We start from the raw sequence: 27,367 nt of genomic DNA, 5'->3' as shown, positions 1-27,367 counted from the left end.
AGGCAGGTTTGACTAAGCATTGTTTTTCTGAAGTCTTTATCACTAAAGTGAGTTACCATATTTTGCTGTGTGTAATGAGCATTTTTTTGCCCAAATTTTTGAGGGGAAAAATAAGAATGCGCATTATACATGGGTAGTACCTGAAATACTTGTGTTTTGTAGTTACTTGTTACATAATATTTCTTGTACCATAGTATGTTCAAAAATAAATGCTAAAATTCCTTTATAATACAAAAAAAAACCAAGAATCTAAATATAAATAAACAAATAATTGACTTAAAAATTAAAATGAAAGATTTTTTTCCTGAAAATTTGGGCCAAAAACATGGGTGTGCATTATACACAGCAAACTGCAGTGTATATGTATGAGAGGAAAATCACTTCAGAATTCAGCTAGGAGCAAATACACGATTGCTTGACACTCTCGTTGGAAACTCGGGTCAGACTAGACATCAGCCATTGCACAAAACCAAATAGATAAGATATCTTGAGAGATTAACTTGTTCTTCATAGCAAAAGAAAATGCCCCAAATTGTTTTAAAACTGAGTTTTTCTGGTGTGTGACATGACATTATTTTAATGATACAAAAGTGAAAAGTGAATAAAAAGTAAATAATGCAAACATCCTTCATTATATGCCAAAGGTAAACAATGTGTCTCTTTATCATAAATAATCTGAAAAAAGAAATCAGTAACCATTGCACCAGACACTGTGCTAAGCCCCAGAATTCAATTCTTTCCATTGCATATTCTGCTGCTTAGTTTCAGGCTGACCTGGCTCCTTCCAGTCCTGCATCCTCCAATTCAATGAGCAACCAGTGCTGAAGAGCTAAATTGCATGCAGAATAAAGATAACTGCTTCCCTAAGTTCACCTTGCTCTTTTGCTGGAGGTTTCCTCCACCGCCCTACCCTGGGAATTCTGGGTAGGACACTTGGTCCCTCTCTAAATGATTACAAGAAGTGCCCGAGCTAAAAGGTGCCTGCAAGAGGTTTTAAAATCATTCTGGCATAATTATCCTAATCAACAAAAACCAACTACAGCTCAAACTTGTGAGAGAAAAAGACTGTGTGGGAGTTAAATGAATTAAAGGATGAGGTCAGGCTTTTTATAAGGTGCTCCAGATTCTATCACCTTGCTCTAATTCTTGCATATTTCAGCAGTCATGTTTTTTTGTGTGTGTGACTTCACAGAAATAACAAGTCATTTAAAAAGTCCTGAGATGGTTACAAAAGTACTGTTCACACACACTGTGCATCCACATAAAGCCCATGGCAATGAACACTGGGGTAAAGTTGGAAGGCTGCAACTGGAAAGTTATTTTTATGGTGAGGGCCAGAGGGAAAGGGGTGGGGGGCTGGGTGGAGGTGGGTGAAGCAGGGGAAAGAGGGACATCTGTAATAGTGTGAATAATAAAAATAAAGTTAAAAATAAATAAATAGACAAGTTATTTTTAACTCTGAACCGGGTGATTTAAAAAGCAAAAAAGGAAGTGAGTATTACTGAACCAACTTAGACTTTGTTTCTCAATGTCCACATTGATTGCATTGCTCCTTTCAGTTCACTAAGGGTTTTAACAGATCTAGAGTAATTATCCCAAAAACCTCACAATAGGCCGACCTTAGCATACTGAGGCCTTTTATCCACATATTTCTCCAAATATTAAGTAAAATTATTTATTTATAAAGATACTTCATCTCTTTTAAAACAGTAATTTCAAGGTTTCCTGAGTAGTACTTCAATGATAGCACATAACGATTATTACCAAGTTGTCTGATAGTAAAACTGTTGTGATGACCCAACTCCATGATGCCTTTGCTGATATGTGCCCAAAATAAAGAGAAAGCAATATTTAACTTAAGGAAAACTCATAGGCTTCCTGAACCTTAACTGTCACCCTTAAGAGCTAGCTACTAAACTTGGTTTATTTTTTATTAAATTTATTGGGGTGGCATTGGTAATAGGATCGTACAGGCTTCAAGTGTACACTTCTGTGATATGAGATCTGTACACTGCACTGCTTTCACTGTCATCCTTAAGAGTCAGCTACTACCTAATTTGGTTGAGAGTCAAAGCACTGCATGCACACACAGTAGGTTCTCAATAACAGAGTCCGAATAAACCTAAGCAATCTTAATTTAGGAAATGCTCAGAGGAAAAAATATATATACTCTCTAATGGTGACTGATTTCAATGCAAGACACAGAATGAGTATGAGGCATGGCCCACACAAGGCAGGCCTTGAGAAGAGGCCACAAGACGTCCCAGGTGTGCTGAACGCAGGCTGTGGATTGGGAGTTATTCATTAAACAGCCCACATAAAGAGGCTTGTTAGTACATATTTTTAATGGAGCAACGCCACACACAGAGGGTTGTTATAAAATCTGATTATGTATCTAAATTCGTATGAATGGAACACTGCTTTGAAGAGCCTTTAGGAATAAAATGTCTCGAGAATTTCTTTAATTTCAAAAAATCCAATAACACACTCACAGGGCCCATTTCCACCTCAATTTTCCATTGATTCAATTGTTTTTATTAAAACTAGCGGCTGCAGAGGTATACTGAATGCAGATTTCAGCCAGACAGGCCATTTTACTGTTTCCACTTATAACCAGATAAGAATCGATCTTTCTAAAATTTTTTCTAATTTGTCTATCTCTTAGATATATCGCAAAGCCTTAAAGGAAAGAATATCATTTTGTGACTATGTCATAGAATGAAAAATTCTACAGTTATACATAAAAAAGACAATTTTTTTTAACTTCAGAAGCTATGAAAAACTAAGCTGTACCAGTCAGAAGACATTACTGGAAAAAATACCGTAAGATGCCTGATAATTTCTTTATGAAAAACTAAGACAAGTTGAATTCCCAATAGTCCTTGTCAAAGTCAGTTTGCTCAGTGGCTCGATGACAAACAAGGGCATTGTTAGCAACTCCAGAAAACTCCAGCAGAAATAGTTGAAAATTTCCCCTCTGGGCTCTCAACTTACCCTAGGCAAATCACAAACAACCCTGTAAACAAAAATACACACAAGAAACCAGACCAGGCATTGAGATGACAGCAAAACAAGTCTACTGGAGGGATGTAAATAATTTCAGGTGTTGGTACAGGTATGTGTTTTCTTCTCCATAAGGAGAGTACAGAAATGATAAACATGAATGCAGGCTGTGAATGAGGATTCCATATTCAGTAAAAGTAGTATGTGTGCCTTATGGGATGTTAGCTGTAGCTAACTGTAGGAAAGTTAACAATGGCAAATAATTGTTGAGTGCACTATGCGGTATAGTTCGATGAGAGCCAGCTGGTCCTAAAGATGGAGAGAGCCACGTGTGGGTTTATCTGATGGAAGCTACTTGGACGCCACCCAACCCTGTGCCTATAGAACACGGGGTCCAATCTGGCTCTTAAAGGTTGCATCAGCATCAGGAAAGAGGGAAAGGAGAGAGAGAGAAAAGAAGGAAGAAGCCAGTCTCTAGACACTTTCAGGAGTTGGCATTTATCCCTTTGTTGCCAAAGTTTTTGGAAACAAAGTGGATAAGAACATATTCTCTTAAAAATTAGAAAAAAAAAGTCAAAAAGTTCTTCAAATGATTAGAGATGGCTGCCTGCAATAACTGTAGGAAAAGAAGTAGAAAGTTCTGCAGTGTAAAACAGTATCATGTTCTTAAAACACAGGACACTAATAACCAGGCCATTCGCGGCACAAATAAAGGATTCTGAAAGTGGGATAGTCAGCAAACGGGTCATCACACGGCTCAGGAGCCCCTACCTGAAAACAGGATGCTGCAGAAGGAAAGGTCCACAATACAAACTTCAGAAACCTATTGGGACAGATGAGTTCTGTTCTGGTGTCTTTTATTTCCCAGATTTACGAAGTCCTCATATTAGGAAATAGAAAGCAAATCCAAGAAATTTTAAAACTACTGCACTGGCTAGAAATTACTAACAAAGAGCTGCAGAATAAGAATCAAAATAAGGTGCCCGTATATATCTAAAAATGCTCTTTATTTTTTAATCTTGCTAAATCTGAATCCCATGTTCAAATATTTAATAAGATAAAGTTCCAAGAAAGTAACTTAGACTCAAAGAGAAAAACTTTCATGTTGTAATAGATGTAGCTGTTTACATTAGTGATTTCCAAGCTCTCTGGTCATGATGTGTGTGTTTTTTTTTAAGTTTAAAAAATTGACTGTATATCTCCAATATACATATATTTATTTATTTTATGCATTCACTGCATTTGTTACGATGTACATGACAAATAAAAAAATTGAAAGAAAGAACTAACAAATGTTTTTAAAGCGGGTCTAATACTTCCTTCCCAACCCAAGTGGGTCCTGTTCTCACCACTCACAGTGTCAGCAGCCCACTTCAGACAACACGAGATAATCGGCTCACTCCCTGGGCTAAGGGATGACACACATTCATTTGCTCATAACTCCCTGTCTCACACATACATGCTTTGAGAGTTCACAATATTATATCCAAAATACTTAAATTTTAAATATTACAAATAAAAGCACTATTTCTATTTACTATTTAGAACCCTTTTAAAGCAGTTGTGGGGAGAATAAAGACACGGCAAACCAGGGGTTTCAAAGATTGTTTTTATTACTGCCAATGACTGCACTTCATTCACTATGTGACAGGCATTGTATAATACATACATCATGATACATTATGTCTAGTTCTCACAGGAATTATAAAGTAGGAATTAGGTTTCCCGTTTTATGAAAAAGTAAAACTAAGGCACATGATCAACTGTATCCTGCAAATAAGTAGTGAAGCCAGGGTGGGTGAGACTTTAAATCACACAAAATCAGGATTGTCACAATTACAGAACCTCATGTGAAGGGTCAGGCCTTTCAGGCTTTTCAATATCTATTTCTTAATTTATAGCTACCTCCTCAGAGCAGAAAGAGGGGAAAAGAGAAATAAGGCATTGACAATTAAAAATTCTTTAGATTAAAAAAATAGTAACAGCCCCCAGATATCTCCACCTGCTCCTCGCCCTCTTCTGTCCCAGCAGTTTTTAAATCCTAGAAAGAGGTCTGCAGCAGAGAACTCTGGGCGTGGTTACAGTGGTTGTACAGATTCGGCCCAGGGTAAGTTTCTTGTGATGGAGCTTCCAGAAACCTCAGAGCCCCATGGACACTGTGTTTTCAAAAACAACATCCCCTCATCTTAAAACAGGTCTTGTGAAGGGTAGGTTTTGGAGCATGCAGAGCAGGGCGTTCTGTCCAGCCTGGGGAAGACCAAGAGCAGTGGAGAGAGAGCAAGCTGGACTCCTTCCCCACTCATCTATGGGCTGCATGCACCGCGGGGCATCTTGGACTCTCCCAACACCCAGAGTTTCCAGTTTGTTCCGGACTAGGGCCTAAAACTGGATACTTGGTATCCAAAAGCTCATTCCTCTTCCAGATGTGTATGCAACTAATATCTGTGAGAACTCTGGACTGCCAGAGACTCTCAAAAACAAGAGGGTCCTTGAGGCTGGAGAAGTTACTTTAAGGTTAAAAAGGTTGTTGAATTAGGAGAAATGCTGACTATAAGATATTTGTCAGTTTAACTATCATGATTTGAAATTTTACTGCTAAATTCTTCTCCAGAAAACGTGGGTCAAACTCAATAATTTTCTTTCCTAGAGACTTTTATTTTTAGAAAGATATGACATACATCTGTCCAGGTTGGTTTGGATAGCAGGAAAAGTAGAATGGGTGAACCTTGAGATCTGCTCCAGTTTTATATTCCCAGAGAGCATTCTCTGTGGCCTCGGAGGCCCTCACCTTTCTACCCACCTGGCCACTCCTTTTCACCCTTTCAGCCCACGCATAACTTCTCTGGTGAAGCCTGACCTCCATGTAAGTGAAATTAAAAAATCTTAAATCTAGGTTTGTCAGCAGCACTCATTTTAAAATGCAACTATTTGTTCTTGACTGTAAGTCAAGAACTGATAGTCAATGACTTATCACTGTGCTGGCACATAACATAATCGCAATGAATAGTTGGTGGTGGATGAATAAAGGTTGCATCATTAATTTGAAGGAGCATCAATTTCTACAAATACAGTAGCTTGGTTCAGTAGATGGTCCTATATCAATAAAAATGTGTTTTTATATACTTTTTATAAAATCCATCACAGCTCTCTGAGCATTGTTTAGAGCCTCCTAAGGCTACACCTCGGGCTGTCAGTCCACAAAGGCACCCTCTCCCATCACTGGTCAGACTATAAATCTAGGGTCACAGATGAGGTAGCTCTCACAGCTTTTCTATTTCACCAATTAGGAATTATCATTTGCAGCATTTCCTGTGATTTCTACACAGAGTAACCTGGCCCAGTAAGGAAGTCATGCTTCCCATTGTTTATTTTCTGGTATCTCTATTCTAGTCAAAAGGATCCTCAAAAAAAACAATGAACAGTTTAAAGAAAATGTGAGAAAAAAACACTAGCCCCATGTATTTCACTGAGGGCTTGATCCAGCAAGCATTTAAGAAATAAATTTCTGGGGAGAAATTTATACCCAATATAATATCATACTCCCTTTTCTTCTGAAAAAAGAGTCACTTTGTCATGTGTAATGAATTTCTGTTGAATTATGAATGGATTACTTTACGTGGCCTAACATAAAACAGTATTCAAACCCATAAAGATCTGTAAGCATTTTTCCTTATAACCACATCAATTTCTTATTAGATGAGCATGACATTAAAAATACAAGAAACATTCATCAAAAATAACAAAACTCAAACTTTATTATAAATAGTAGAAAGTAAAATACAGAAATCTACCAACTAATGCAGGGTTATAACCAGTCATTTCAAAAGATCTACATTGGGAAACTTCTTGAGCAAAATGCTTTTCATATAGTTTAATTTCTTATACCCATTATGTCAAGAATACAAATTTTTAAATGTACTTCAGACCCTAGATAATTAAAGTAAAACTTCTCTGTCATTTCCACTGCAGCCCCAAGGATGGAGGGCAGTGTAAGAGAAAAAAATCAACTAAAATATCCATTTATTTATTCCCTCATAGCTCTCACCTGGCCTCACCACCAACTCCCATATTTCAGCTCTACACCTCTATCTTAACTCTTCTAGAAAGTGGGTCAGTCCAGCCTAGCCGGCCACCAAGGAAAACTGGAAGTAACCACTGACCGTTGTCAGCATGCCTTGCTCCTTCTCAGGCTCAATCATTTTGTTAAGATTTTGCCCTCTGGTATTTTTCATCTCCTAAACTTTCCTATGAAAGGATTTTTTTCTCTTTCTACACAGACCAGCAATGTTAGTGAGCACATCCAATAAGCTGGCCAGAGTACTGAAAGAAAACTGAGCAAGACAGTTCTTTCTCAGATTTCAGTCCCATAGGATTTAAAATCTGCCCCCTTCTAAATTGCGATTTCTTCTACAAAGCACTCATTTGGCATTTATCTTCTGCCACCCTGCCCTCCCTCTCCCAGTGCTTCTTCAAGAAGCACATCCTGGAAAGGGAAGAAGATTTTAAGTCCTTTTGCCCCCAGAGTGCCTGCATGTGTTTAGCAGGCACATTGTGGGTGATGGTACTGGAGCCCATCCTCCCCTGCTCTCTAGTTAGAAGAGAGGGCCCAGAATGGCCTCTTCCTTGGAAACATTTAGACCATTTTTCAATTCACACTCTAGTCTATTGCAAGGGGGTGTGGTGGGCAAACAGGTTTTATCATCAGTTTAATGCTGATCAGTTCAGCAGCAGCTGCTCTAAAGGGCCGGTTTAAGGAAGATAATGAGGCCACATCTGGACTCAGAGTCTGTGCATGGTTGGACAAGAGGTGTCTGCTGCATGCCTTGGTGAGACGCATGGTGGTATGCACACTCAGCGTTTGCCATCTGCGCTCTCACCACTAAAAGATCTGAATTTCAGTTAGTTCCTTTCCTAATTGAAGTGTTAGGCCAAAAACAGACAATTCAGTGTTCCAAATATATGCCCATGTGTAACCCTTTTACATAAAAGTTTAGTGAAGGACATTCCCCCTTTGGAGAACCAGACTCTCGGGTCAACGTCGCAGGCCCAGTGGTCCCTCCTCTCGCCACGGCACACAGGAAGAACGTTCTCAAGAGCATCCAGCAGGAACTTTCAAAGTGCTGCTAGCTTTTCTACAAAGGCAAAAGCATCAAAGCTCTCAACTCCAAAAGCCGCCCCAGCCTGGGTCACTTAAGGATCTGACTATGTAGCTACTCTTTTTCATTCCAGAAGATGCTGCTGCATTCTTCTGTTTGAAGAGTTCCCCTTTCTCATCCTGCATTCTCCCCAAAATCTGTACATCAGACACAACCCCAGGATCAGGGGTAACACCATTTAGGAGATATGGTTTCACACTTTTTCTCTTGCTAAGAGTCATTTCGCAATAGCGAGAATCCAAATTCATTACCTCCACTACACTACAGAAACAAACGGTCCTGGGGGCTCAGAAAACTCAAAATGACAAATCAAACCCATTCTTTTGATTTGTTTCTAGTACTGTTCTCCTCGGCCAGAAAACTCCTCATTTTCTTCTAATGTAAAATATCAAAGAATGCACTTCCTAATTCTTATTTTAAAAAGCACATTACACAGTGTAGTGCATCATTAAGTGCTGACAACCTCCACTTCTAGCTTTCTAATCACATTTATTATATTTCCAAGGCAATCTTCATCAATTTTCATTTCTCTAATCAAATTATATTGTTGAAAAGCCAATTTCACTTAATACTTGCTGTCTTCTCTGCAGCATAGTATGGTACATCCTTGCCCTCTCTCCACCCCAAATCTTTTAGAGTGGCAGTCCCAAACCTTTTTGGCACCAGGGACTAGTTTCAAGAAAGACAATGGTGTTGCAGGGGGCAGGGAGAGGGATGGACAGGAGGTAGAGCTAGTGTGAGCAGTGCCCACTGACAGGGAAGAGGAGGACTGGGGACCGCTATAGAGCATTTATGCCATTAATAAACTGCTTGACAGTCTCTCCTACTTTCTATGAGAACAAACACTTAGGCCAGGGTCATTTATAAGTTCCCTTAAAAAGTGTCAATGGTTACAATGGAATGAAAGCCTTTCTGAGATAAAAGTATGTTAGGATGAGAAAATAAGTAAAAATAGGTTGCTTTTCTCAAGATCCCAAGAAATAGTCCTTCTTTAGTGAAAGGCCAGAATACCTTTAAAAGTTAATACAGAATCTTCTAAATGCTTCCCCAAGCCCCAAAATCATTTAAGTAAACATCTCAACGAAGGGAAAAAGACAGTGACCTACATATGGGCATTATTATGGGCACTAAGGGCCAATGGACGGGACTCACTAAGCTGGAAGAGTAGCCCAGCCTGAGTCCAGAAGATCTGGGGGTTGTCAGTGAGTTTAAGTTTTAATCCCTGCCCATAGTAGTTTCAGCCCTGACTGCAGACTACAGGAGTCCAGGAACCAGAGGTACCACTGCAGCCAAGGGGACTCAGAGGAGCCACAGCAGCTCACCACAAATTGAGGCAAGCACTGAAGTTCTATTGCTGTACGCATCAGCTGAACCTCTAAAACATGGTATTTCTGGGAAAAAAAAGTTATGTGGTACTGCAACATATTTAAGGGCAGGAACTATAAAGTAACTTCATCAGGTATAGTGGCCAAAAGTGTGCCCCGTTCAGTCTGGAATATTAAATTGAATAAAAACGAGGGGAGAAAGTTCAAAAACAGAACACGTTAAAAGACTCAAGGAAACAGGATTTTTTCAACTCAAAGAGATCCAGCCTAACCTTTTTCTCTCAACAGTATAGTATCTACTGTAGGAGCACCTGCCCGTAGAGCGCACAGAAGGCAAGAATAAAGTAATGAAGGGCTCCACAAACACAGAAAAACTACTGACCATGACTTTTGGAACTTTCTAGCACACCAAATTTAAAATTACATTATTTTTACTAATCAGACATAACAAATTATGCACCATATCTCCAACTTTTAACCCCTTCATTTCCACCACAGAATTGTTTGGGTTTTTTTTTTTTACCTGTCTTTAAGTAAAAACAAAACAAAACAAAACAAAAAGCTACATAGTTTTATTTAGCTCAAGAAAGGATTCAGGTGCATAGGCAGGAAAAGATCTCACAGGTGTACAGCTGTGTTTCCTAACAAGTGAATACAATCATTGTTGTGAACACAGCCTTTACCTTGGAACGTAAATGAGCACCAAAAGTAATTTTTTAAAACAAAAACGGGGCCTAAAAATACGTGCTTAGGTGGAATTCTTGAACAGTGACCCGCCTGTTGATGGTGGACTTTGTTTAAAGCATCACACAACAATGTGTGTTTACATCACCCTTTTATTTCATAGTTAGAAATAATACAGTTCCACAGGGTAAATCATCAATAAATAACGATGTTTAATCATTAAACGTAAAAATCCCAACTCTTTGGCATCTGACAGGATTCTATTTCTTGTCATACTAATGACTGTATAGATATAGTTAATCTTAGTGATCATTCGTCAATACAATATGTTACAAAGGTGCAATTTACGTTAAAGTATCAACAGCTGAAAATTTACAGCCCACCAAGAAATTTGATGAACTCAGGAAGATATGGGCCAACTTCACCAAGGTTCAATCACACAGTCTGCCTCAGTGAAAGCATAATAAATGTTGATTAGGAGCTCCTAGGGTTTTCTAATACTTACTCTGCTCTAAATAGTTTGCCATTCATTCTGGCTAAGAAAAGTCCCAACTGCACCAGGAATGGCCCACTGATTAATTAAAAGGTGTTCTTATTTTATAAGCAAGATTGCTAACACCTAAGAAACTCATAGCCCCCAAAATAAAATTTAAAATAAGCAGTTCAATGCTGCCAGAAATGCCAATTCAGTTATAAATTGCACCTTCAAGAGTCAAAAAAGAAGAAAAGAAATAGAAACTTTTACAAAAGGTAAGTTACATACATTTTTTTTCCAAAATATATTCAAGAATAGTTGAGCTGTATTTGTTACTAAAGCCAGGGCAATATCTCTTTAGCAACAAATTAAACCAGTGCAATTGACATAAATTGTTAAGTAATCCAGGATTAACCCATTAAAACTGTAGAAGCCCCTTAGGCTCCTACACTAATCCTAGAAACTGGAATTTCAATGAGTGCTTGTGCTGCAAAAACTAAAACCTGGAATGACCTGATGCAGTGCTGAATGGTATCACTTCATATTAAGCATTCAATAGTAGAAATCATGAATTCCTCTATTAAAGTTCCATTCACTTACAGAACATTCAGATGCAGACTGTATTATGCCTATAATCCACAACCAAAAGAATCTTTCCACTTTAAAGTTCCAGATGAATTTTAAATTAGAAAATAAGCTCAAAGGAAACTTTTTCAACTTATGAAAATTTCAGATAGGAAACTTTCTGGAAAAGCTTCCCCCCCACCTATTGTAAAATAAATACTTTGTATCCCAAATTTAATTTTATTAAGACACACGTTAATAACGCTATAAAGAAATATTTTACAGCCATAGAGATCAATACCTTTCCATGCGGAAATAAAAAATTCATTGCTCAATATTAGTATTGAGGCAAGTGAAGAAAGATTATTCTCTTGTCAATCTGAAATGTTATTTTTTTCAGTGCAAAACCAGTTATAAAATATTTAAACGTAATATTTAAAAATAAAAAGTGGTCCAATTCAGCAATGTTCAAGTTCTAAATTTCATAAAACAAATCATTACATACATTTTATAGTAAAATACAGAGATTAAAGAAGTACTTAAGTACTTAAGATATAAATTTCTAATGAATCATACCAAGTCAGCAACAACCAAGCAGAATAGCATTCCTGACTCCAGCGTGAGAATCGTAAAGATCTTACCGTACCAAAGCCTTTTTTCCTAGCTAAAAAGCTATACAAACTAATGGTCAACATTCTGTTTTCTTTGTAGTTGCGTGCTCTAGAGTGATTTCTCCCCAAGTACCTGTGATTTTACTTCTGTATTCAAAATTTGATGCAAACAATTTTTATGTTCCTGGAACACTTAGCTGATATAACCATCTATAACGTGAAGAGTCCTGTACAGAGTACAACTGTGGGTTTTTCTAGCCAAGTACAGGCTGCCCTAAACTGGTTTACACACTCAGCAGGTCATTCATGTATTATTCCTGGCAAACACACGGTCCCCCCGGAGGGTTAGGTGTTGAAGCTGGTACTGTAGCACTTCTGTGTCAGCTGGCTCCTTGATGTTCATTTTATCTAGGTTGAGGTAGTCCAGAGATTTGGAGTGAGCCCTCTTACCTTTAAGAAGACAAAGAGGCAGAGGCCCATGGAGGGCCTTATAAGGTTCATAAGGTAAAGATTTAGTGCACTTGTCTCCTGAGCTGGGCATCCGCCTTCGCCTCCTGCCGTTGACAGCTGGAATCTCGTATGGCTGGTAGTACCTACTTCTGGTTTTATACAAACGAGAGGAACGCGCAAGTCCTGCATCCAGCTGTTTGGAGCGCAAGGAAGGCATGGCTTCTCCCTTACCCTCTTCACCTCCTGTGCACTTCTGGGCTAACTTCAGGAGTTCCTCACCAGTGGTGAAGCCCACCAAATAGTTAGAGTCCATGTGGAGGATCTGGTAGCCTGACACAGTCCGGCGCATCGGTGAGCATGGTGTGCTGGAGCAGCGGGGCTTCTCTGCCTCTGCCTTTCCCGGGGAGCTCGCCTCGGCCATGGGCAAGGGCAGGGTGCTCAGGGTACTTCTGGACTCTCCATTAACATCTACTTCCATTTTAGCCACCAGTCTGCACACTCCTAAAAGTAGACAGACAGATTAGAAGGCTGCAGAGCCCAGAACAGCAGGCCAAGCTGGATTATTTCGGATGGTTCAGGGATCACGAAATAACACTGGCCTGAAAAACAGCCCATGTACAACTAACAGATTTTTATCTGCCTTTGAAGAGTTCCAGAGCAGGTATAAAGTGACTACTAATCCCTCTCTGCCTTCAGCCTGAAGTATGACTAAATGGTTCGGGTGGAGGAGCCTACGGAAAACAACACTCCTCAATACAGTGCTCCATTCAATCACGCAAAGTTTACTCCTTGATAAGATATTAAGCAAACCAAATACATGCCTCAACGTTAGGCAAATGAAAATAATCAACAGTTTCACAAGAATCCACAAAATCTTTCCAACATGAAAATTAAAATCTTTATACTTCCCATCATTTGACTTAAAGTAAGTGCTTAGCTCTTCCACCTGCAATTCTTTTCAATTGTGTTAAGGGGCAAATAATAAAAAACATAAAAGCTGATCCATTTCTGCAAAGATTCCAATTTAGGCCAAAGTAATTTTTTCTTATGGTATGGAGAAGTCTTAAGGGAGGGGGCCTCCAAATCTTATAAACATTCCTCCTTCCATATCCCAGTAAATCCTATAAATAAATCATTTGTAACATTAAACATATATAAAATACCAAATGTTATTTTATTTGAACACTTAATCATCAAATATACCAAGTAAAACACTGCACTTTTGAATAGTGTAGTAAATGGAAGAAGTAACAATATATACTAATATTATTCATTACAATAATCACGTTGCAGTGTGGGGAAACTCCAATGACAGGAAGTACCACAAAGAATTGCCAGGTTCTTAGGAAGTTGTAGATAAATCAAATTTTAGAAAATAAAATATTACAGGAATCTGAATAACAATACCATTTCTGAAAACATCATTTTATGTATCTGATTGCTAACCAAAATGTCAAGTAGTAACTGATTTTAAGATTAAATATTTGTTGGAAAAGGTTATGATATTAAATAATGCTTATGAATCCTTTTGTAAAAAAACCTTTTCCTAACTGAGGCATTTCCTAAATTTGGGTATTCCTTTAAAATCCAAGCAATTAGAAAGCTGAAGAAAAACCAAGCATAACCTTTTTCCTTCATTTGCATGCTGTACTTCCATCGTTGGAAAATAAATAACCCAGACTGAAGTTACCAGATGCCATCCTGTCCTCACTAGGGTCCACATTTATAGCACAGCTGAAATTAACACTAGTAATAATCCCTGAGATAAAACAACTGCTAAAGAGATCAACATAGGTTTACTCACTTTGTACTCCAAATCTTGGGCTGTTTTCAACTTTAACCAAAATATATTCACCCCTCAACCCTTCTAGACTTAAAGTAATTGACTTTATTTTATTTTATTAATGAAAAAATAAATCTGTACTTGCTTTTATACTCTATTTCTCTATGGAGAGGATTGAAGCAGGTGGCCACCAGTTGTTTTGATGTGTTTACCAAAACCTGAAGATTTCTCATCTAATAAACTTTTAGAAGGCCACACAAAGCTTCATCAAATTTTATGGTAAAGAAACAAATGTTTACATTAAGCCAAATGACAAACTAATCCTTCCTTTCTCACTAATTCTGTTTTGGAAGAACACAAGAGAAGAGCTTATCCAAAGCCTCCAACCTATGTCACAGCAGGAAGTGATTCTGACAGTTTATTCTCCAAAGACACAAGGACACACAGAGGAGGGTCAGCGAGGCCCAAATAACCAGGGCTGTGGGGGAAATGGAGCACACACACTCTGGGAGCCCCACCCAATAGTCACCAGGGTGGTGAAACTGAAGCAATCAGTCACATTAAGTGACCTGGTCCAGGTCTCTTCCCAACCTGGCAGTCCATGACAGTCCAAGGACCTTACAGAACCTGCATTTGGTATACTATGAACTTCCTAAAACCCACAACTCACACTCTACCCTCCTGAACTGGGTAATAATTCAAACAGAAGATTGGCTGAAAGTCATCTTTTTTGCCCATGAGAGATAAAAATTGCTAAGCAAGTTAATGGTGTACACAGTCATAGCACAAAAGTGGGGACAGGCTCGTCACGGGTCATCAAAAATTTCTTCCCACATTAAGTCAATTCAGCTGCATCAAGGCAGACCATCAGGAGTTCTGTCATCTCTAGGGGTTAAGGATAAAGGATAGTAGGATACAAAGATTTGAGAGAAAAGGGCAAAAATATTATATATTAGCCAGAAAATAAGTAGCTAGAAAATTAGAAAAGTGGCATAAGGCAATGTTTAAGGTCAAAGTTTGATGCGACATGAACTAGACACCACTGTTAGATGAGTAACCATCACTGGTTAAGTTTCTAGCAGCCAAGAGCATCATAAAACAGTATCGCCTAGCATGGGTAAAGTTAACCAACAGGATCTTCAGGCAACTGCCTGATAGACAATGATTTAACCTACATACTTATCTAGATGTGGTTTAAGAGCTCTAGAAATTTCACCAAGCAGCCTGGTGTAAGAAACCTATATATAGTAAGATGACATGAACTACATACTCCCGGAAGAAAACGCTACTTACCCAGAAAGTTAAAGAAACAAGCATTTCTCATACCCTCTAACAACTGTCTAAGTAACCAAGGTCAATAGTCGGTGTAAAATTTCTGAATCAGTCTTGCTGCATTGGAACACAAAAATGCTCATTTTAGATATATTACATGTGCAGCTGTTACCTGCTGAGTAATTCTAAGGACTGAAAAATTGTTTACATTTTTTGGCTATAAGGCATCAACACTTCTGCTCCAAACAATAGCAGTCTCAAAACTAACAGATCTTTTTGGTGGCTTTATTGGTCTCTGCAGTGTCTTGTTCATATGTACAAGAACATCTTCAGATCTTGACACTGAAGTAGGAATGTGAATGTGCAACCAGGACTCCTACAAACTGCTTAGCTTTTTTTACAGATTGCCTTTCTAAAAAATATCTGTGAGACACTAAGAAAGCTTGGTGGAGGCTGGGCTTCAGACAAGGGAAGCAATGACTGGCAAATATTTCATTTTTAGCTGAATGGAATGCTGACTAAGCAACATACCTTCCATTCCTCAACGTGACTGAAAAAACTTTTCATGCTGTTCAATTCCTGAGAATTTCTGGACTGAATTTAAATACTGAAGCAAGATCCTGAGAGCAGTTACAGAAACAACTTTCTCAGGTTGTCTTTCTCATGGGCCAGGGTGGTATAGGTACTGTCCTACTGGAAAACAGAAGTTTGGGTACTTTCTAATTCTGGAAATCTGCCAAAAAAGGGGGGGGAGGCTGATACTTAAGACAATAAAGACTTAATGGTCCCAAAGTCAACATATCTTGATACATGGATGTCCAATATTTTACACTGCAAAATTTCTTACTAAACATCACTCGTCAGGAATGAATGACTACAACTGGAGATGGCCTGTGTTTAGCAGTAAATTCTTCATTGGTATCCTGAAAAATCCGCTTGTGAGTTTGTTATTTTTAACAAACTTATTCAAGAGTAAGCATTTTGTTTCATATTCTGAAATAACCTTGTGTCAAAAAAGCATACTTCCAGAATAAGTGAGTACGAAGCGCTCTGGTGTAGAATGCAGGTCTGTGCATCAGGCACTTCTCCCACTGCATCCACAGAAACACACGTGAACTGAGGAATCAGGTCCCGTGCTAACTCCTCCGCTACAGAACACTAAAAAACAGAAACCAGCAATACCCTTATTGCTTCCATGAATGCCTTTCATATATAGTTTAAAGCAAAAATAAGGACTGGAAACAGAAAACAGAAAAACAGAGGCAACAAAATTTCAGTGGATGGAAGAGTGAGTCTAAAACAGAAAATGCGAAGAGTAGAAAAGTCAGCTTGTTGAACAATGCTTGTGAAACTGAGTTTCTTAAACAAGTACCAGGAACAAGTGACACCTAAGGGTCTTCAACATCAAATTCACTCACAGTCCACTCAGTAATAATGGCACTGACGTGTGTGTATAAAGCAGGGAAGACCTGGCCATGTTCACACATAGCACTACATTTCTTTGAAATATGAGGGTTCAAACTAGACAACATGAGATAAGCAACACAAACATTTACCAGAAAAAAAAATGTACACAGTATACATTTAAAAACAATGGATGAAGAATGCATTTGTGAATTTTGGCTGAAACTAAAGCAAATAGATCCAAACCTCAATACACATACAAGGGGAGCCTGATACACCAAGATGAGCGCATTCAAAATACTGTGACCCAGATAGGAAGTGATCAGCTGTGAATACTCTCCAAGAGGGCAAACTTCCTACACGTTTGGCAAAAGGAACAACATTTTGAAAATATAACCTAAATGCCTTAGCTCCTTAGACCAGTTCTGAGAATAGCTGTTAAGTTGCACAACTGCTAGACAAAAAATTCTTTTTTGAGAAGTACTGAATGTTTTTTTTTAATCAGGCTTATCAAAAAAAAGTCACCCTCAGTCAAAAAACTGCTCCATATGCTTGAACTGCTTTTAGAAACATACAGCAATATCACTTAAGAGAAAACATAATTGTCTAAATATACAGAACAAAAATGTCATCATGTGAACAGAATTCTTTTCAAGAGGTATCTGAAGCAAACCATTCAGAATAGAGCCATTCCTTGGGAAAAAGCTTCTCCTGAGCATGGCTATCATCTGTTTAATGATATGAAGAACCATCAGATTTTAGTGCAAAATCATCTTGGAGTTCACCTACCTGGAACCTCTGGTTATAGGGAAGGTGACCCTGTGGCCACGAAGGCAGGGGCTTACCCAGAGCCAGAGCCAGGCAGACAGTTCCAGGTCTCCTGGCTCCAAGTTCAGGGCTCCTTTGAGTAAATCCTGCCATGCTTCTACCATGTGGTTCCAAACTTGTCTACACATTGACATCATCTAAGGAGCTTCCAAAAATACTGATGTCAGTGCTCTACCCCCGATTTGTGATTTAATTCATGTGGCGTGTAGCCAGGGCTCTGAAATGTTTAAAAGATCCCCAGGTGATCCTAAGATGCAGACATGGCTGGGAACTTGTCAGAGAGAACTTATCTGACAGAAGAATTTCACCCCTGTAAGTTCCTGCCCTTTTTTTTTTTTAAATCAGTAATTATAGTCATATCAGTGACCATCACTTTTGGCTGCTTGCAATTGCTAACAACCTATCATCCCTAAGGCCTTCAAGTTTACTGTTCTTAATACATTGTGGGCTTTTTTTTTTAAATCTTCTAACTAAACTTGTTAAAACTAGATATAAAATAAAAATGTATCTGTGCTGAATGAGAATCAGGTTTCTTCATCTATATGCACTTTGGTATAGTTATTTTAGTTATTTAGAAGCTTCTGTCAGGTACAGCCACTCTGGAAAACAGTTTGAGAATTTCTTACAAATTTAAATAAATGCTTATTTAACCACCCACACACCCTACTTGTAGATATTAACCTAGTGAACATGAAAATATATGTTCACACAAAGACAAGAATGTGTATGTTTATAACAGCTTCATTCATAATCACCCAAAAGCTGGAAACAATGCACACGTCCACCAACAGGGAAATGGATCAACTTGGCTCTGTCCATACGTAAATGCCACTTGGCAATGAAAAGGAGCAGACAAGGATTACAGTGAGTGACAGAAGCAGACAGAAAATGCTTCATACTGTGTGATTTCACTTACATGACACTCTGGAAAAGGCAAAACTACTGGGACAGAAATCACTCAATGACTGTCAAGGCTAGGGTTGGGGGAAGGGGACAGACTACAAAGGGGTACAAAAGGGTTTTGGGAGGTAATGAAAATATTCTGTATATTGACTGTAGTCATTATTATACAACTGTATATATTTGTCAAAACTCATCCAACTCTATACCTTATAAGAGTGAATTTATGTAAATTACATTTTAATAAATCTGACTTTAAAAATAAAAGAAGCTGTCACACATTTCCAAGTTTTTGATGGTCCTCTAAATTTTCTATTCCTGTAGCTACAGGAATGTATGTACATCTGTATCTCTCCATATGCATATGTATACAGGTGTATGATACATTGCTATAGCTATAGTTATATATGTAAATAGAAAGACTCTCTAGCAGAGCTGCAGAAGGGGAAATGAGCCAACTTAAGAAGCAGTAAGGCCCTGACCCATGGGGCTGAGTTGGTTGGATATCATCCTGCAAAGTGAAAGGTCACTGGTTCAATTCCCAGTCAGGGCACAGCCTGGGTTGCAGGTTTGATCCTCGATTGGGATCAGAAGTAACCAACCAATATTTCTTTCTCTCTCTTTCTCCCTTCCCCTCTCTCTAAAAATAAATAAATAAAATCATTTTTAAAAAGTAGAAGTTACCTGTCAATATAGCCTACACAACTATTAAGATACCTTCTGATTCTGAGAATATACAATTTGAAGAATTTTAAAAATTGGAGGACCAAATTTTGTGCTTTATCTCAGTTGTATGAGTTAGTGACCCAGCCACATTCTTACTCTATATCCTCTGAAAGTACTTTGTATTTATGATTTTCAAAGCTTTTGCTCTTCTCTTCAAAACAAAATTTTAGTAATGTTTCCACTCTTTTGATGTTTTAAAATGCATTTTCATACATTCGATAGGTTACAAATGCTTCACAAACAAAACTGTTTGTGTTTCCCTACCATCCCTTTGAATCATTCTACTACTATAATTTGAACTGATCATTCTACTGACTGATAATTTGAAAATCACTTATTATGAAACTACTTTTTTCAGGGGTTATGACCATTCTAAGTAGTTTAAAAAAGGACCCACAAAGATATTGGCCAAGTAGAATGTTATATCAAAGCATGAACTCAGACTAGTTTTTAAAATTCTAAAGAGTTACAAAATCATTACTAATTTGTCTCCCCTTCAAAGACTCGGAGCCACGTGAACAACTGTGGCAGCATGGATACACAGATGACATACTGAAAAAGACAACCAGAGGAAAACAACAGCACTGCATATTCTTGACAGTTTAAATTCCCAGTGTGATGAAAGGAATGTCACACTTGCAGTGAACTGCTATTCAACTAAGTGAAAATGATGCTCTTTTCTGTCACCTGTTTGCCATACTTTATGTATGATAATATACAACTAGAACTCTTTGCAGATTATTTTGCCGATCTCTGGAGAGAAATGTTTTTACTAAAATTTTCCTGAAATTAGAGCAATATCTCTTCACTACTGTATTTTCTGATATTCTGCAAGACCTCCTTTATCTTCTAGGAATAAAAAAAAGGAAAATCTACTCACTCAAAAAGTTAAAAATTTCAAGTATAATATTAGCATCTTGCAACAATTTCATCCCTTGCCATGAAAAATGTCACCCTGGCTGGTGTGGCTCAGTGGATTGAGTGCCAGCCTGCAAACCAAAGGGTCACTGGTTCGATTCCCAGTCAGGGCACATGCCTGAGTTGCAGGCAAGGCCCCAATAGGGGGAGTGGGAGAAGCAACCACACACTGATATTTCTCTCTCTCTCTCTTTTGCCTACCCTTCCCCTCTAAGTAAATAAAATATTTTAAAAAAAATAAAATGTCATAACTATAGTATACATATCTGTAATAACACACTGAGACTTCACATTTATCTGCTCATATAGTCCTTATGCACATTATGATAGTATGTTCATATAACTGATTAACAAGCAGAAAAAGCAAAATACAACTCACCAGACTAAATCCCAGAAGATGTCACTGTACAATTTCCAATGAGTCACAAGGGAACACAGGCATAATAATTTTTCTGCTCTACTCCAGATACTAAACATGAGATACAAAAATAAACCTTTAATTTTAAAAGTAACAACACTTATAAAGCAATTATATAATTCTAACAGCAAAACAGGATGAAACTAGCAGGAGGTACTAATACCAGGTATAGGTTATATAGGATACCCTATTAATTAATTTAATTAATTTTGAATTTGTTCAGTTAAATTAAACCAAATTTTATCAAGCTTGTTCCTCTGTGTTCTGTTGCTTAAGTAGGTAGTTGGAGACTAGGAGTAACTAACTGGGCTAAATCCTACGGATTTAAATGTTGGTTCCACCACCTTAGTCCTATTCCCAGTTCAAGACTCACAGTACCCTATAAAAAAATAACCATGAGGTTGGGTCAAAAGAATGGGTTCTACCTAGCCTGAGCTCTGCTAAGAACTTTGCCTCCTGACCTTGCATAAACAGCAGTCTTTAAATTGAGGACAACAGCATCCCTCCTCCCTCATATAGCTGTGTGAACCAAATGACATGAGGTAGGTGAACAAATCGTTCTGCATGCTGCAAAGCCTTTTACGATGTGTGATGTTATTATGCAATTAATTCTTTGGTGTCTACTCATTTCAGCCATTAAATAGCAATAATAAAAATCCTTCATAAGACTGCTCTGAGGCAAATGATTGGAAGACTCTTGGAAAAACGCTTCTTTTTAAAAAAAGAACAACTTGAGCAACACTCCTTTAGCATTATTTGAACCCCAATCTGTCTGACTAGAAAGCCTACTGACCCACTGCTTTATATATGAAACTTCATTCCAGATTTGAAAGCAGAGAAGCCTTGAAGTAATTATCTAACTCTTGAACTGGAGCTGATGTGGAAGTCTAGGAAATGGTTGGTAATTTAATAGTAAACAAAATGTAGTAACTGATTATCCCTATTAGGCCAGTGCCAAGCCAAAAATAGAATATAAACAGTGTCCTGGGGAACCACACAGGGCAAAGCCAAGGTACAGGAGCTTCGTTCCATTTCTCATTTTTCACTCATTTCTGATTCTTACTATGTTTGTGTGTAACTGCCTGCTATCTATGCACAGGTCCTAAAAGGAAAATGATGAAGATGGTGTAAAAGGAAAAATTTTTTAAACTGAAAGAATAAGGCTAGAAGCTAATAAAAAAATATTCCTTCTTAAGAGCTTGCCTATAAAGGAATCCAGTAAAAAAAAAAAACAACAACAACAACAACAAAAAAAACCTATAGTAACCTTATCTATCTCCCACTAAAAACAAAACATTGTAATATGAAAGTTCCGAAAATATATTTTTATAATAACATTTTTAGAATACTTTCAAAATCTGTAAATCTCTAACACTTGCAATTGATTCTAGCCAATGTTTTGAACATGAAGGCTTGGCAAGATATCAATGGATCTCCTCTCAAAAACAATCAGCATGAAGGAAAAGAACTCACATGAAATTCTTACAAGATGGACTAAATGCTGCTTGGAAAAACAAATTCAAATAAACAGAGCAAAGGCGATAGTACATAATGCTTCCAGCTATAAGCAGCTGAAACAAACAGAAGGTCCGTGATATTATCCTATAAGCTATGAAAATAGGAAAAATTAAGCATGGTGAAGAGCTGTTCACAGGCCTCTGGATAGGAAAACCATGAGTGACTAAGCAAAAGACACCCAACATTTGACTGCAAATAGACCTCTACAAATAGAAAAGTCTGCAAACATTAACTAGCAAATGTGTCAAATTTCTCAGTCAAGATGACAGATATCATCAGAGGTAAACAAAAAGAATGTCCTTCAAAAGCAGAGTGGCCACATGTCTCAGGTCATAGCCACCACTACCCTGGCATAATTAATTACAGATCCCCTTTTATGTCTCAAAAGTGTCCCAGTTTGGCAATTACATTGTTATCCTACTCACAAGTATATATAACAATAGAAAGGCAATGAATTATGGAATGGAGGACCTTCTGCTTGCATGGTGGCTTCCCATATAGGTCTGAGGAGTATTTGTTTGGGTGAATCCACACAGCCATTTAATTATTCACTTATTCATGCAGTCATTCAACAATATTTTGAGTCTTATGCTCCAACCCTGTACACTCAGTGGGACAAACACAAAAATTGAAGCCTGAGACCAGGCAAGAGGGACAGACAGACATGGAAATACATAAATCTAATAGGCCTAAAAAGTAAACCTGAATAGCACTGGGAACCCAAAGAAGGGAGTGATTTTTCCCCCAAAATATAGAAAGCTCCACATGGAAATGGTTAAGCCTACACAAAATCATTACATAAAAATGCCATAAAACTCAGGCTTCAGTTTACATCCACTAACAAAATAGCAGTAAGAAAAGATTTAACAAAATCTATCAGTTCCAAATCAGGTCATGAATATGACAGCCTGCACATAGTCCTTGTGGATTTTGGTAAATAAATCCCACCAATCATTAAAGATTATATTATGAAAAGCAAGATAAATTTTAGGCAAAGAAAACTGATAGGAGTAGAAGTTATGGGTTCTAATGCTAGCTGTCAAAACACAAAGAAAAATATGGAAACAGGTAGGACTTCTCAGAGTGACTCTTTAAGGAGAGACCAATAATGAAAAACCACTTGGAAAAAGCATAATTTTTAAAAGCTCCACTGAGACTAATAAAAATATTTTGCAACCACTAGTCTCAAAGATTATTCTACAAACACTAAAAGAGAAAAGAAACAAAACATCTCTCAAGTAACAGAACATGAGCAGAAATGATAATGATTTAACAACACACACAATGAAAACAAAATGCTTAGCTGTGCATACATGCTCATCTTAGAGTTTACTTTAAAATATTCTTGCTTTTTCATTTATAACTCATAAAAACTAAATCACCAATAGTTCTAAAGAAGAGTTTAGGTAGGGTGTGATTTTTCTGAATCCATCCTTGACCTTAAAAACAAATCATTAATCTCACCACACTCTCCAATGTGGTAAGACAACCCATAATGGGTTCCATAAAACAAAAATCTGTTTATCTAATCAGTCCTTTTAATAGTAATTCCCTCCAAGTGCAGCATTCATTTTCTATTTCTGCTAGTAGAAATTAAAGCTATGTTATCAATGTCTTATCATTATGTAAAATCATCCTTCTATCCATTTTAGAAAAAAATTCAGTTCCACCACAAATGTGACTGAGGGTAACTACAACTGCAGGTCTACATAGATTCTTTACAAGAAATTTCCGTCTTGGGAAACAAAACCGAAATGGGACAGGTGTACACAGTGGAACTGGCTGGACTTCCAGAGGTAAGCTTAAAATCAGGAACTTATTTTGTTAGACCAGTGACAAAATCAGAATTCTCTCTGGAAGAGAATAGCTGATTCCCACACCCCACCACCAGAGCATAAAAATCAGCCGAGAAATTTAAATCCTGTATATAAAGTGTTTTTACTGCCACCACTCTACACACTTAAGGGCTAATGGGTACAAACCTCTCCTAAGTATACAAAATTATACAGAGAAAGTAAAAAAATTCACTAACTATCTGTAAGGTCAATAAATACCCTATACCTTATCCTGGAATAGATACTACTAAACAATCTTATTTTCAATTAAATAAACTGTGGACAGAAGCATATTCTATACATCAATTTTTATCAATTCAAAGCGGTCTCTGGGCTCATTAATCCTTATATTTCATTTTGGTCATTTTATTAAGTTTATAATGCACACACAGGTACATAACACTGAGAAATCTGTGAAACATTCATTAAACATAACTGTGGGAGCATAAATCACAGTCTTGAATTAAAATACCAAAAGCGCCTGCAATAATAACCAATACTGTATTTTTCTTTAACTAAATGGGTAAATAAACTTTGGGAAGAGGTCATTTCTCTCTAGTGTCTAGCTCGTTCTACAGGGTTAACATCACACCAACTAACAACTCTAAATTGTAGGATGGCTCATCTGAGAAAAAATGTAAAATGAAGAGTCTAGTAACGGCAGAAATGTGTAAGAATTGTTCTTCGGCTAGGAGTAGGAGGCACCCTATAGAATGCTTTTGCCTCCATTCTTCCAATTCCTCAAATGATTAAAAAGTTCCCAGTCCCAGTTTTACCTGTGCATCGCAGCCATCCACATACACACTCAGCATGTTGGCTCCGTACAAATGACTAACCCACCGGGTGCAAACTGGCGTGGGTGAAGAAGTAGGGAGACCCTACAGATGCGGAACACTTGCAAGGGAGAAAGGACGGGCCATCATTCGTTTCGTGTTCCCATCTCCTTTCTGGAAGAGATTTGCAGATTCCACCACTAGAGAGACTTTGGCAGCTTCACAATGCGGCCGCCTGCTCAAGGTCTGAGTGCCACCCGCCTGGAAACCCCTTTCCATGGCTTCCCACCTGCCCCAAAGTCCACCCGCGACAGGTGGGGCGAGGGTGGCCATACCCAACATCTGCCGCTTTCGCTTCAGGGCAGCACCCGGAGCCAATCCATACGCACGCCCTTGGACAAGGCCGGCCCTCCAGCCCCCACCGCACCCGCAGACCCGCGGCCCTGAACTGCGGGCAGCCTCGCCCCCCACAGAATGCTGAGCGGGCAACGAGGGTCGAGGAGATAAGGCCGCCGGGGCTCGCTCTAGGGTACTATCTGGCCCGGGCAGTCGCACCCTGCGTGCGGTCGGGCACGCCGCCACAGGCGCAGCAGGCCCACGAAAGAGCTACTTCTCAATGGGGCCTCCAGGCCCGCTGCCCCGCGCAGCGGGCAAGGCGGCAGGGCTGCGAGCGTGCGCGTCAACGCTCCCCGACTTCCGCGCCGCCGCATCCCGGGAGAGGCGCTGCGGGTCTCCGAGTGCCCGCAGCTCCCAGGCGAGCGCACGCCGCGCGCACACGGGGCGCATGCCCCCACACACTCACTCACACACGCTGCACACTCAAGGCGTCTCCGGCCCCTCCCCTGTGCCAAGGAACGGCGGGCTCACCGCACCCGGCAAGGGCCCCACCCAGTTCACTATATCCCAGCCCCCAGCTCCGGTGTCGAGGGACCGGCTAGTCGAGGCCAGGGGTCACTGAGGCCGCTCATCCCCGCAGCTCTCCCGTCCGGGGTTCACCAACACCGCGAGGGCTCCGCGCGCCCGGCCCCGACACGAGGCAGGGAGGAAGGGGCGGCGCCGCCACCGGGGCTGGCACTGGGAATCGGTTACTGGGGCACCCCCCCCCCCCCCCCCGCCACCCACCCGTCACCACCTTTACTGCAGCACAAAAGGTTGCAGACGAAACCGACCCCGGGCGACCTACCGGTGGCTCACAGCTCGCCGCCTCCGCCGTGCTTGAGGCCGCGAAGCCCGAGACGAGGGCGGGAGAGGCGCAGGGCTGCGGCACTGAGATCCGGGCAGAGGCCGCCAGCGGAGCCAGCCGGGTACCCCGCTCCACTCCCTCCGCGCTCAGCGCCAGCTACCGCCCGGCGCAGTCCCCGCCTCCACCTCCTCCGCCCGCCTTCCCGCCCTCCTCCCTCTGCTGCAGAGGCGAAGCCCGTCAGCGCTGAGCCCGCCTCTCGCGCCCAGCCCAGACACCGGGGAAGGGCAGAACGGCGAGGGAAAGGAGCTGAGGATCCCTGAGGAAGTTGGCTGATGGGGCGGATTTGCTGACTGAGGAGGGGAGGGAGGAGCGTGCGTAACACCCCCGCCCCAGCCCAGACCACACACTCCGACTGAAGAGCCTGAAGAGCATCAACTCACAAACCTGGCTGGCAACACTCAGGTTTCCCCGGTTAAGTGGTGTGGTGATGTTTGTCATTTATGAGTCTCTGCTTAAAGGATTCAGAAGTCCATGAAATTACAAATTATAAGATCAATCTCAGAAAAGTGTTAAATATCTAGTGAAGGGGTGGGAGTAAAATTCAAATCTTTAGAAGTTAGATTATTTTTGAGTCTTCGGACTTGATCTTTCCCATTCTTGTAAGAAATTCTTTTCTTTAATCAAGATTTTCTATTCTCAATTCCTGTACCTCTTTCTCTGCCAAACCCGTTAATAAACGGCAATAAGTATATTTACTGTTGTTTGTTTAGTACTCAGTATGTGCCAGACCTTTTACATGTTTTTTTCAAATTTACAATTTTCAACAATTCTGTAAGTTAGTGACCACTTATGATCAGTATTTTAAAGATGCTGGAAAGTTGAATTAAATTCCTCAAGGTCACACCTATTAAGTGGCTGAGCTGGGTTTGAACTCCAGGCAATGGAACCTTATAATTGTTTGTAAATGTTGCTAATTTCTGTTCCACTCTCAATCCAAGAAAATTTGTTGTTGTTTTTAGCAAAGTGCTTTATCTAAACATAAAAGGCATAAACTTGCTGTAAATTAATACAAATTTAGACAAATCTCGCTTCAAACTTGTTCCAAAATCTGTATATGCCCCATGATAATATAAAGGCAAATAAATAAATCTGAACACCTGTACTTTGGAACAGCATGATGCCTGGAGACTCCTCATCTAGAAGACATTTTATATGACTCCGTGTGCCCTAGTATAAGTAAGGAAAGATAAAGAAGGAATTTTTAAAAAATTTTCTTATTTTTAGAGAGAGGGGAAGGGAGGGGAGAAAGTGGGGGAGAGAAATTCAATGTGTGGTTGCCTCTTCCATGCCCGCAACAGGGGACCTGGCCTGCAACCCAGGCATATGCCCTGACTGGGAATTGAACCAGCAACCCGTTGGTTCACAGGCTGGCACTCAATCCACTGAGCCACACCAGCCCCAGCAGGAAATGTTGACTAATCTTCTCTAAAGAACAATTTTAGAAAACAATTCACTCTTCCAACATGATATGTGTGTAACTT

At 39.4% G+C, this 27,367-nt stretch overlaps 1 protein-coding gene across 4 annotated transcripts; it reads right to left on the bottom strand.

The window, feature by feature from the left end:
• Window positions 1-9,062: 9,062 nt before the first annotated feature.
• On the bottom strand, window positions 9,063-26,021 carry MACIR (macrophage immunometabolism regulator). 4 transcript variants are annotated; one of them, XM_028513101.2, is made up of 3 exons: window positions 25,827-26,021; window positions 20,479-20,568; window positions 9,063-12,769 (listed from the first exon to the last, which is right to left on the bottom strand). In XM_028513101.2, the coding sequence occupies exon 3, from the start codon at window positions 12,744-12,746 to the stop codon at window positions 12,123-12,125; it is 624 nt and encodes a 207-aa protein (XP_028368902.1). In that variant the 5' UTR covers window positions 12,747-12,769; window positions 20,479-20,568; window positions 25,827-26,021; the 3' UTR covers window positions 9,063-12,122. The 4 variants fall into 4 exon arrangements, with proteins under 4 accessions (XP_028368902.1, XP_035876508.1, XP_035876509.1 ...); XM_036020615.1 differs by lacking the exon at window positions 25,827-26,021 and adding an exon at window positions 24,979-25,061; XM_036020616.1 differs by lacking the exon at window positions 25,827-26,021 and adding an exon at window positions 24,647-24,950.
• Between the last annotated feature and the right edge of the window lie 1,346 nt (window positions 26,022-27,367).

The sequence above is a fragment of the Phyllostomus discolor genome, chromosome 3 (assembly GCF_004126475.2).
Source record: "Phyllostomus discolor isolate MPI-MPIP mPhyDis1 chromosome 3, mPhyDis1.pri.v3, whole genome shotgun sequence".
NCBI classification, from domain to species: Eukaryota; Metazoa; Chordata; class Mammalia; order Chiroptera; family Phyllostomidae; genus Phyllostomus; species Phyllostomus discolor.
The sequence above is the reverse complement of the archived record's forward strand: the minus strand, read 5'-3'. Positions and strand labels throughout refer to the sequence as shown.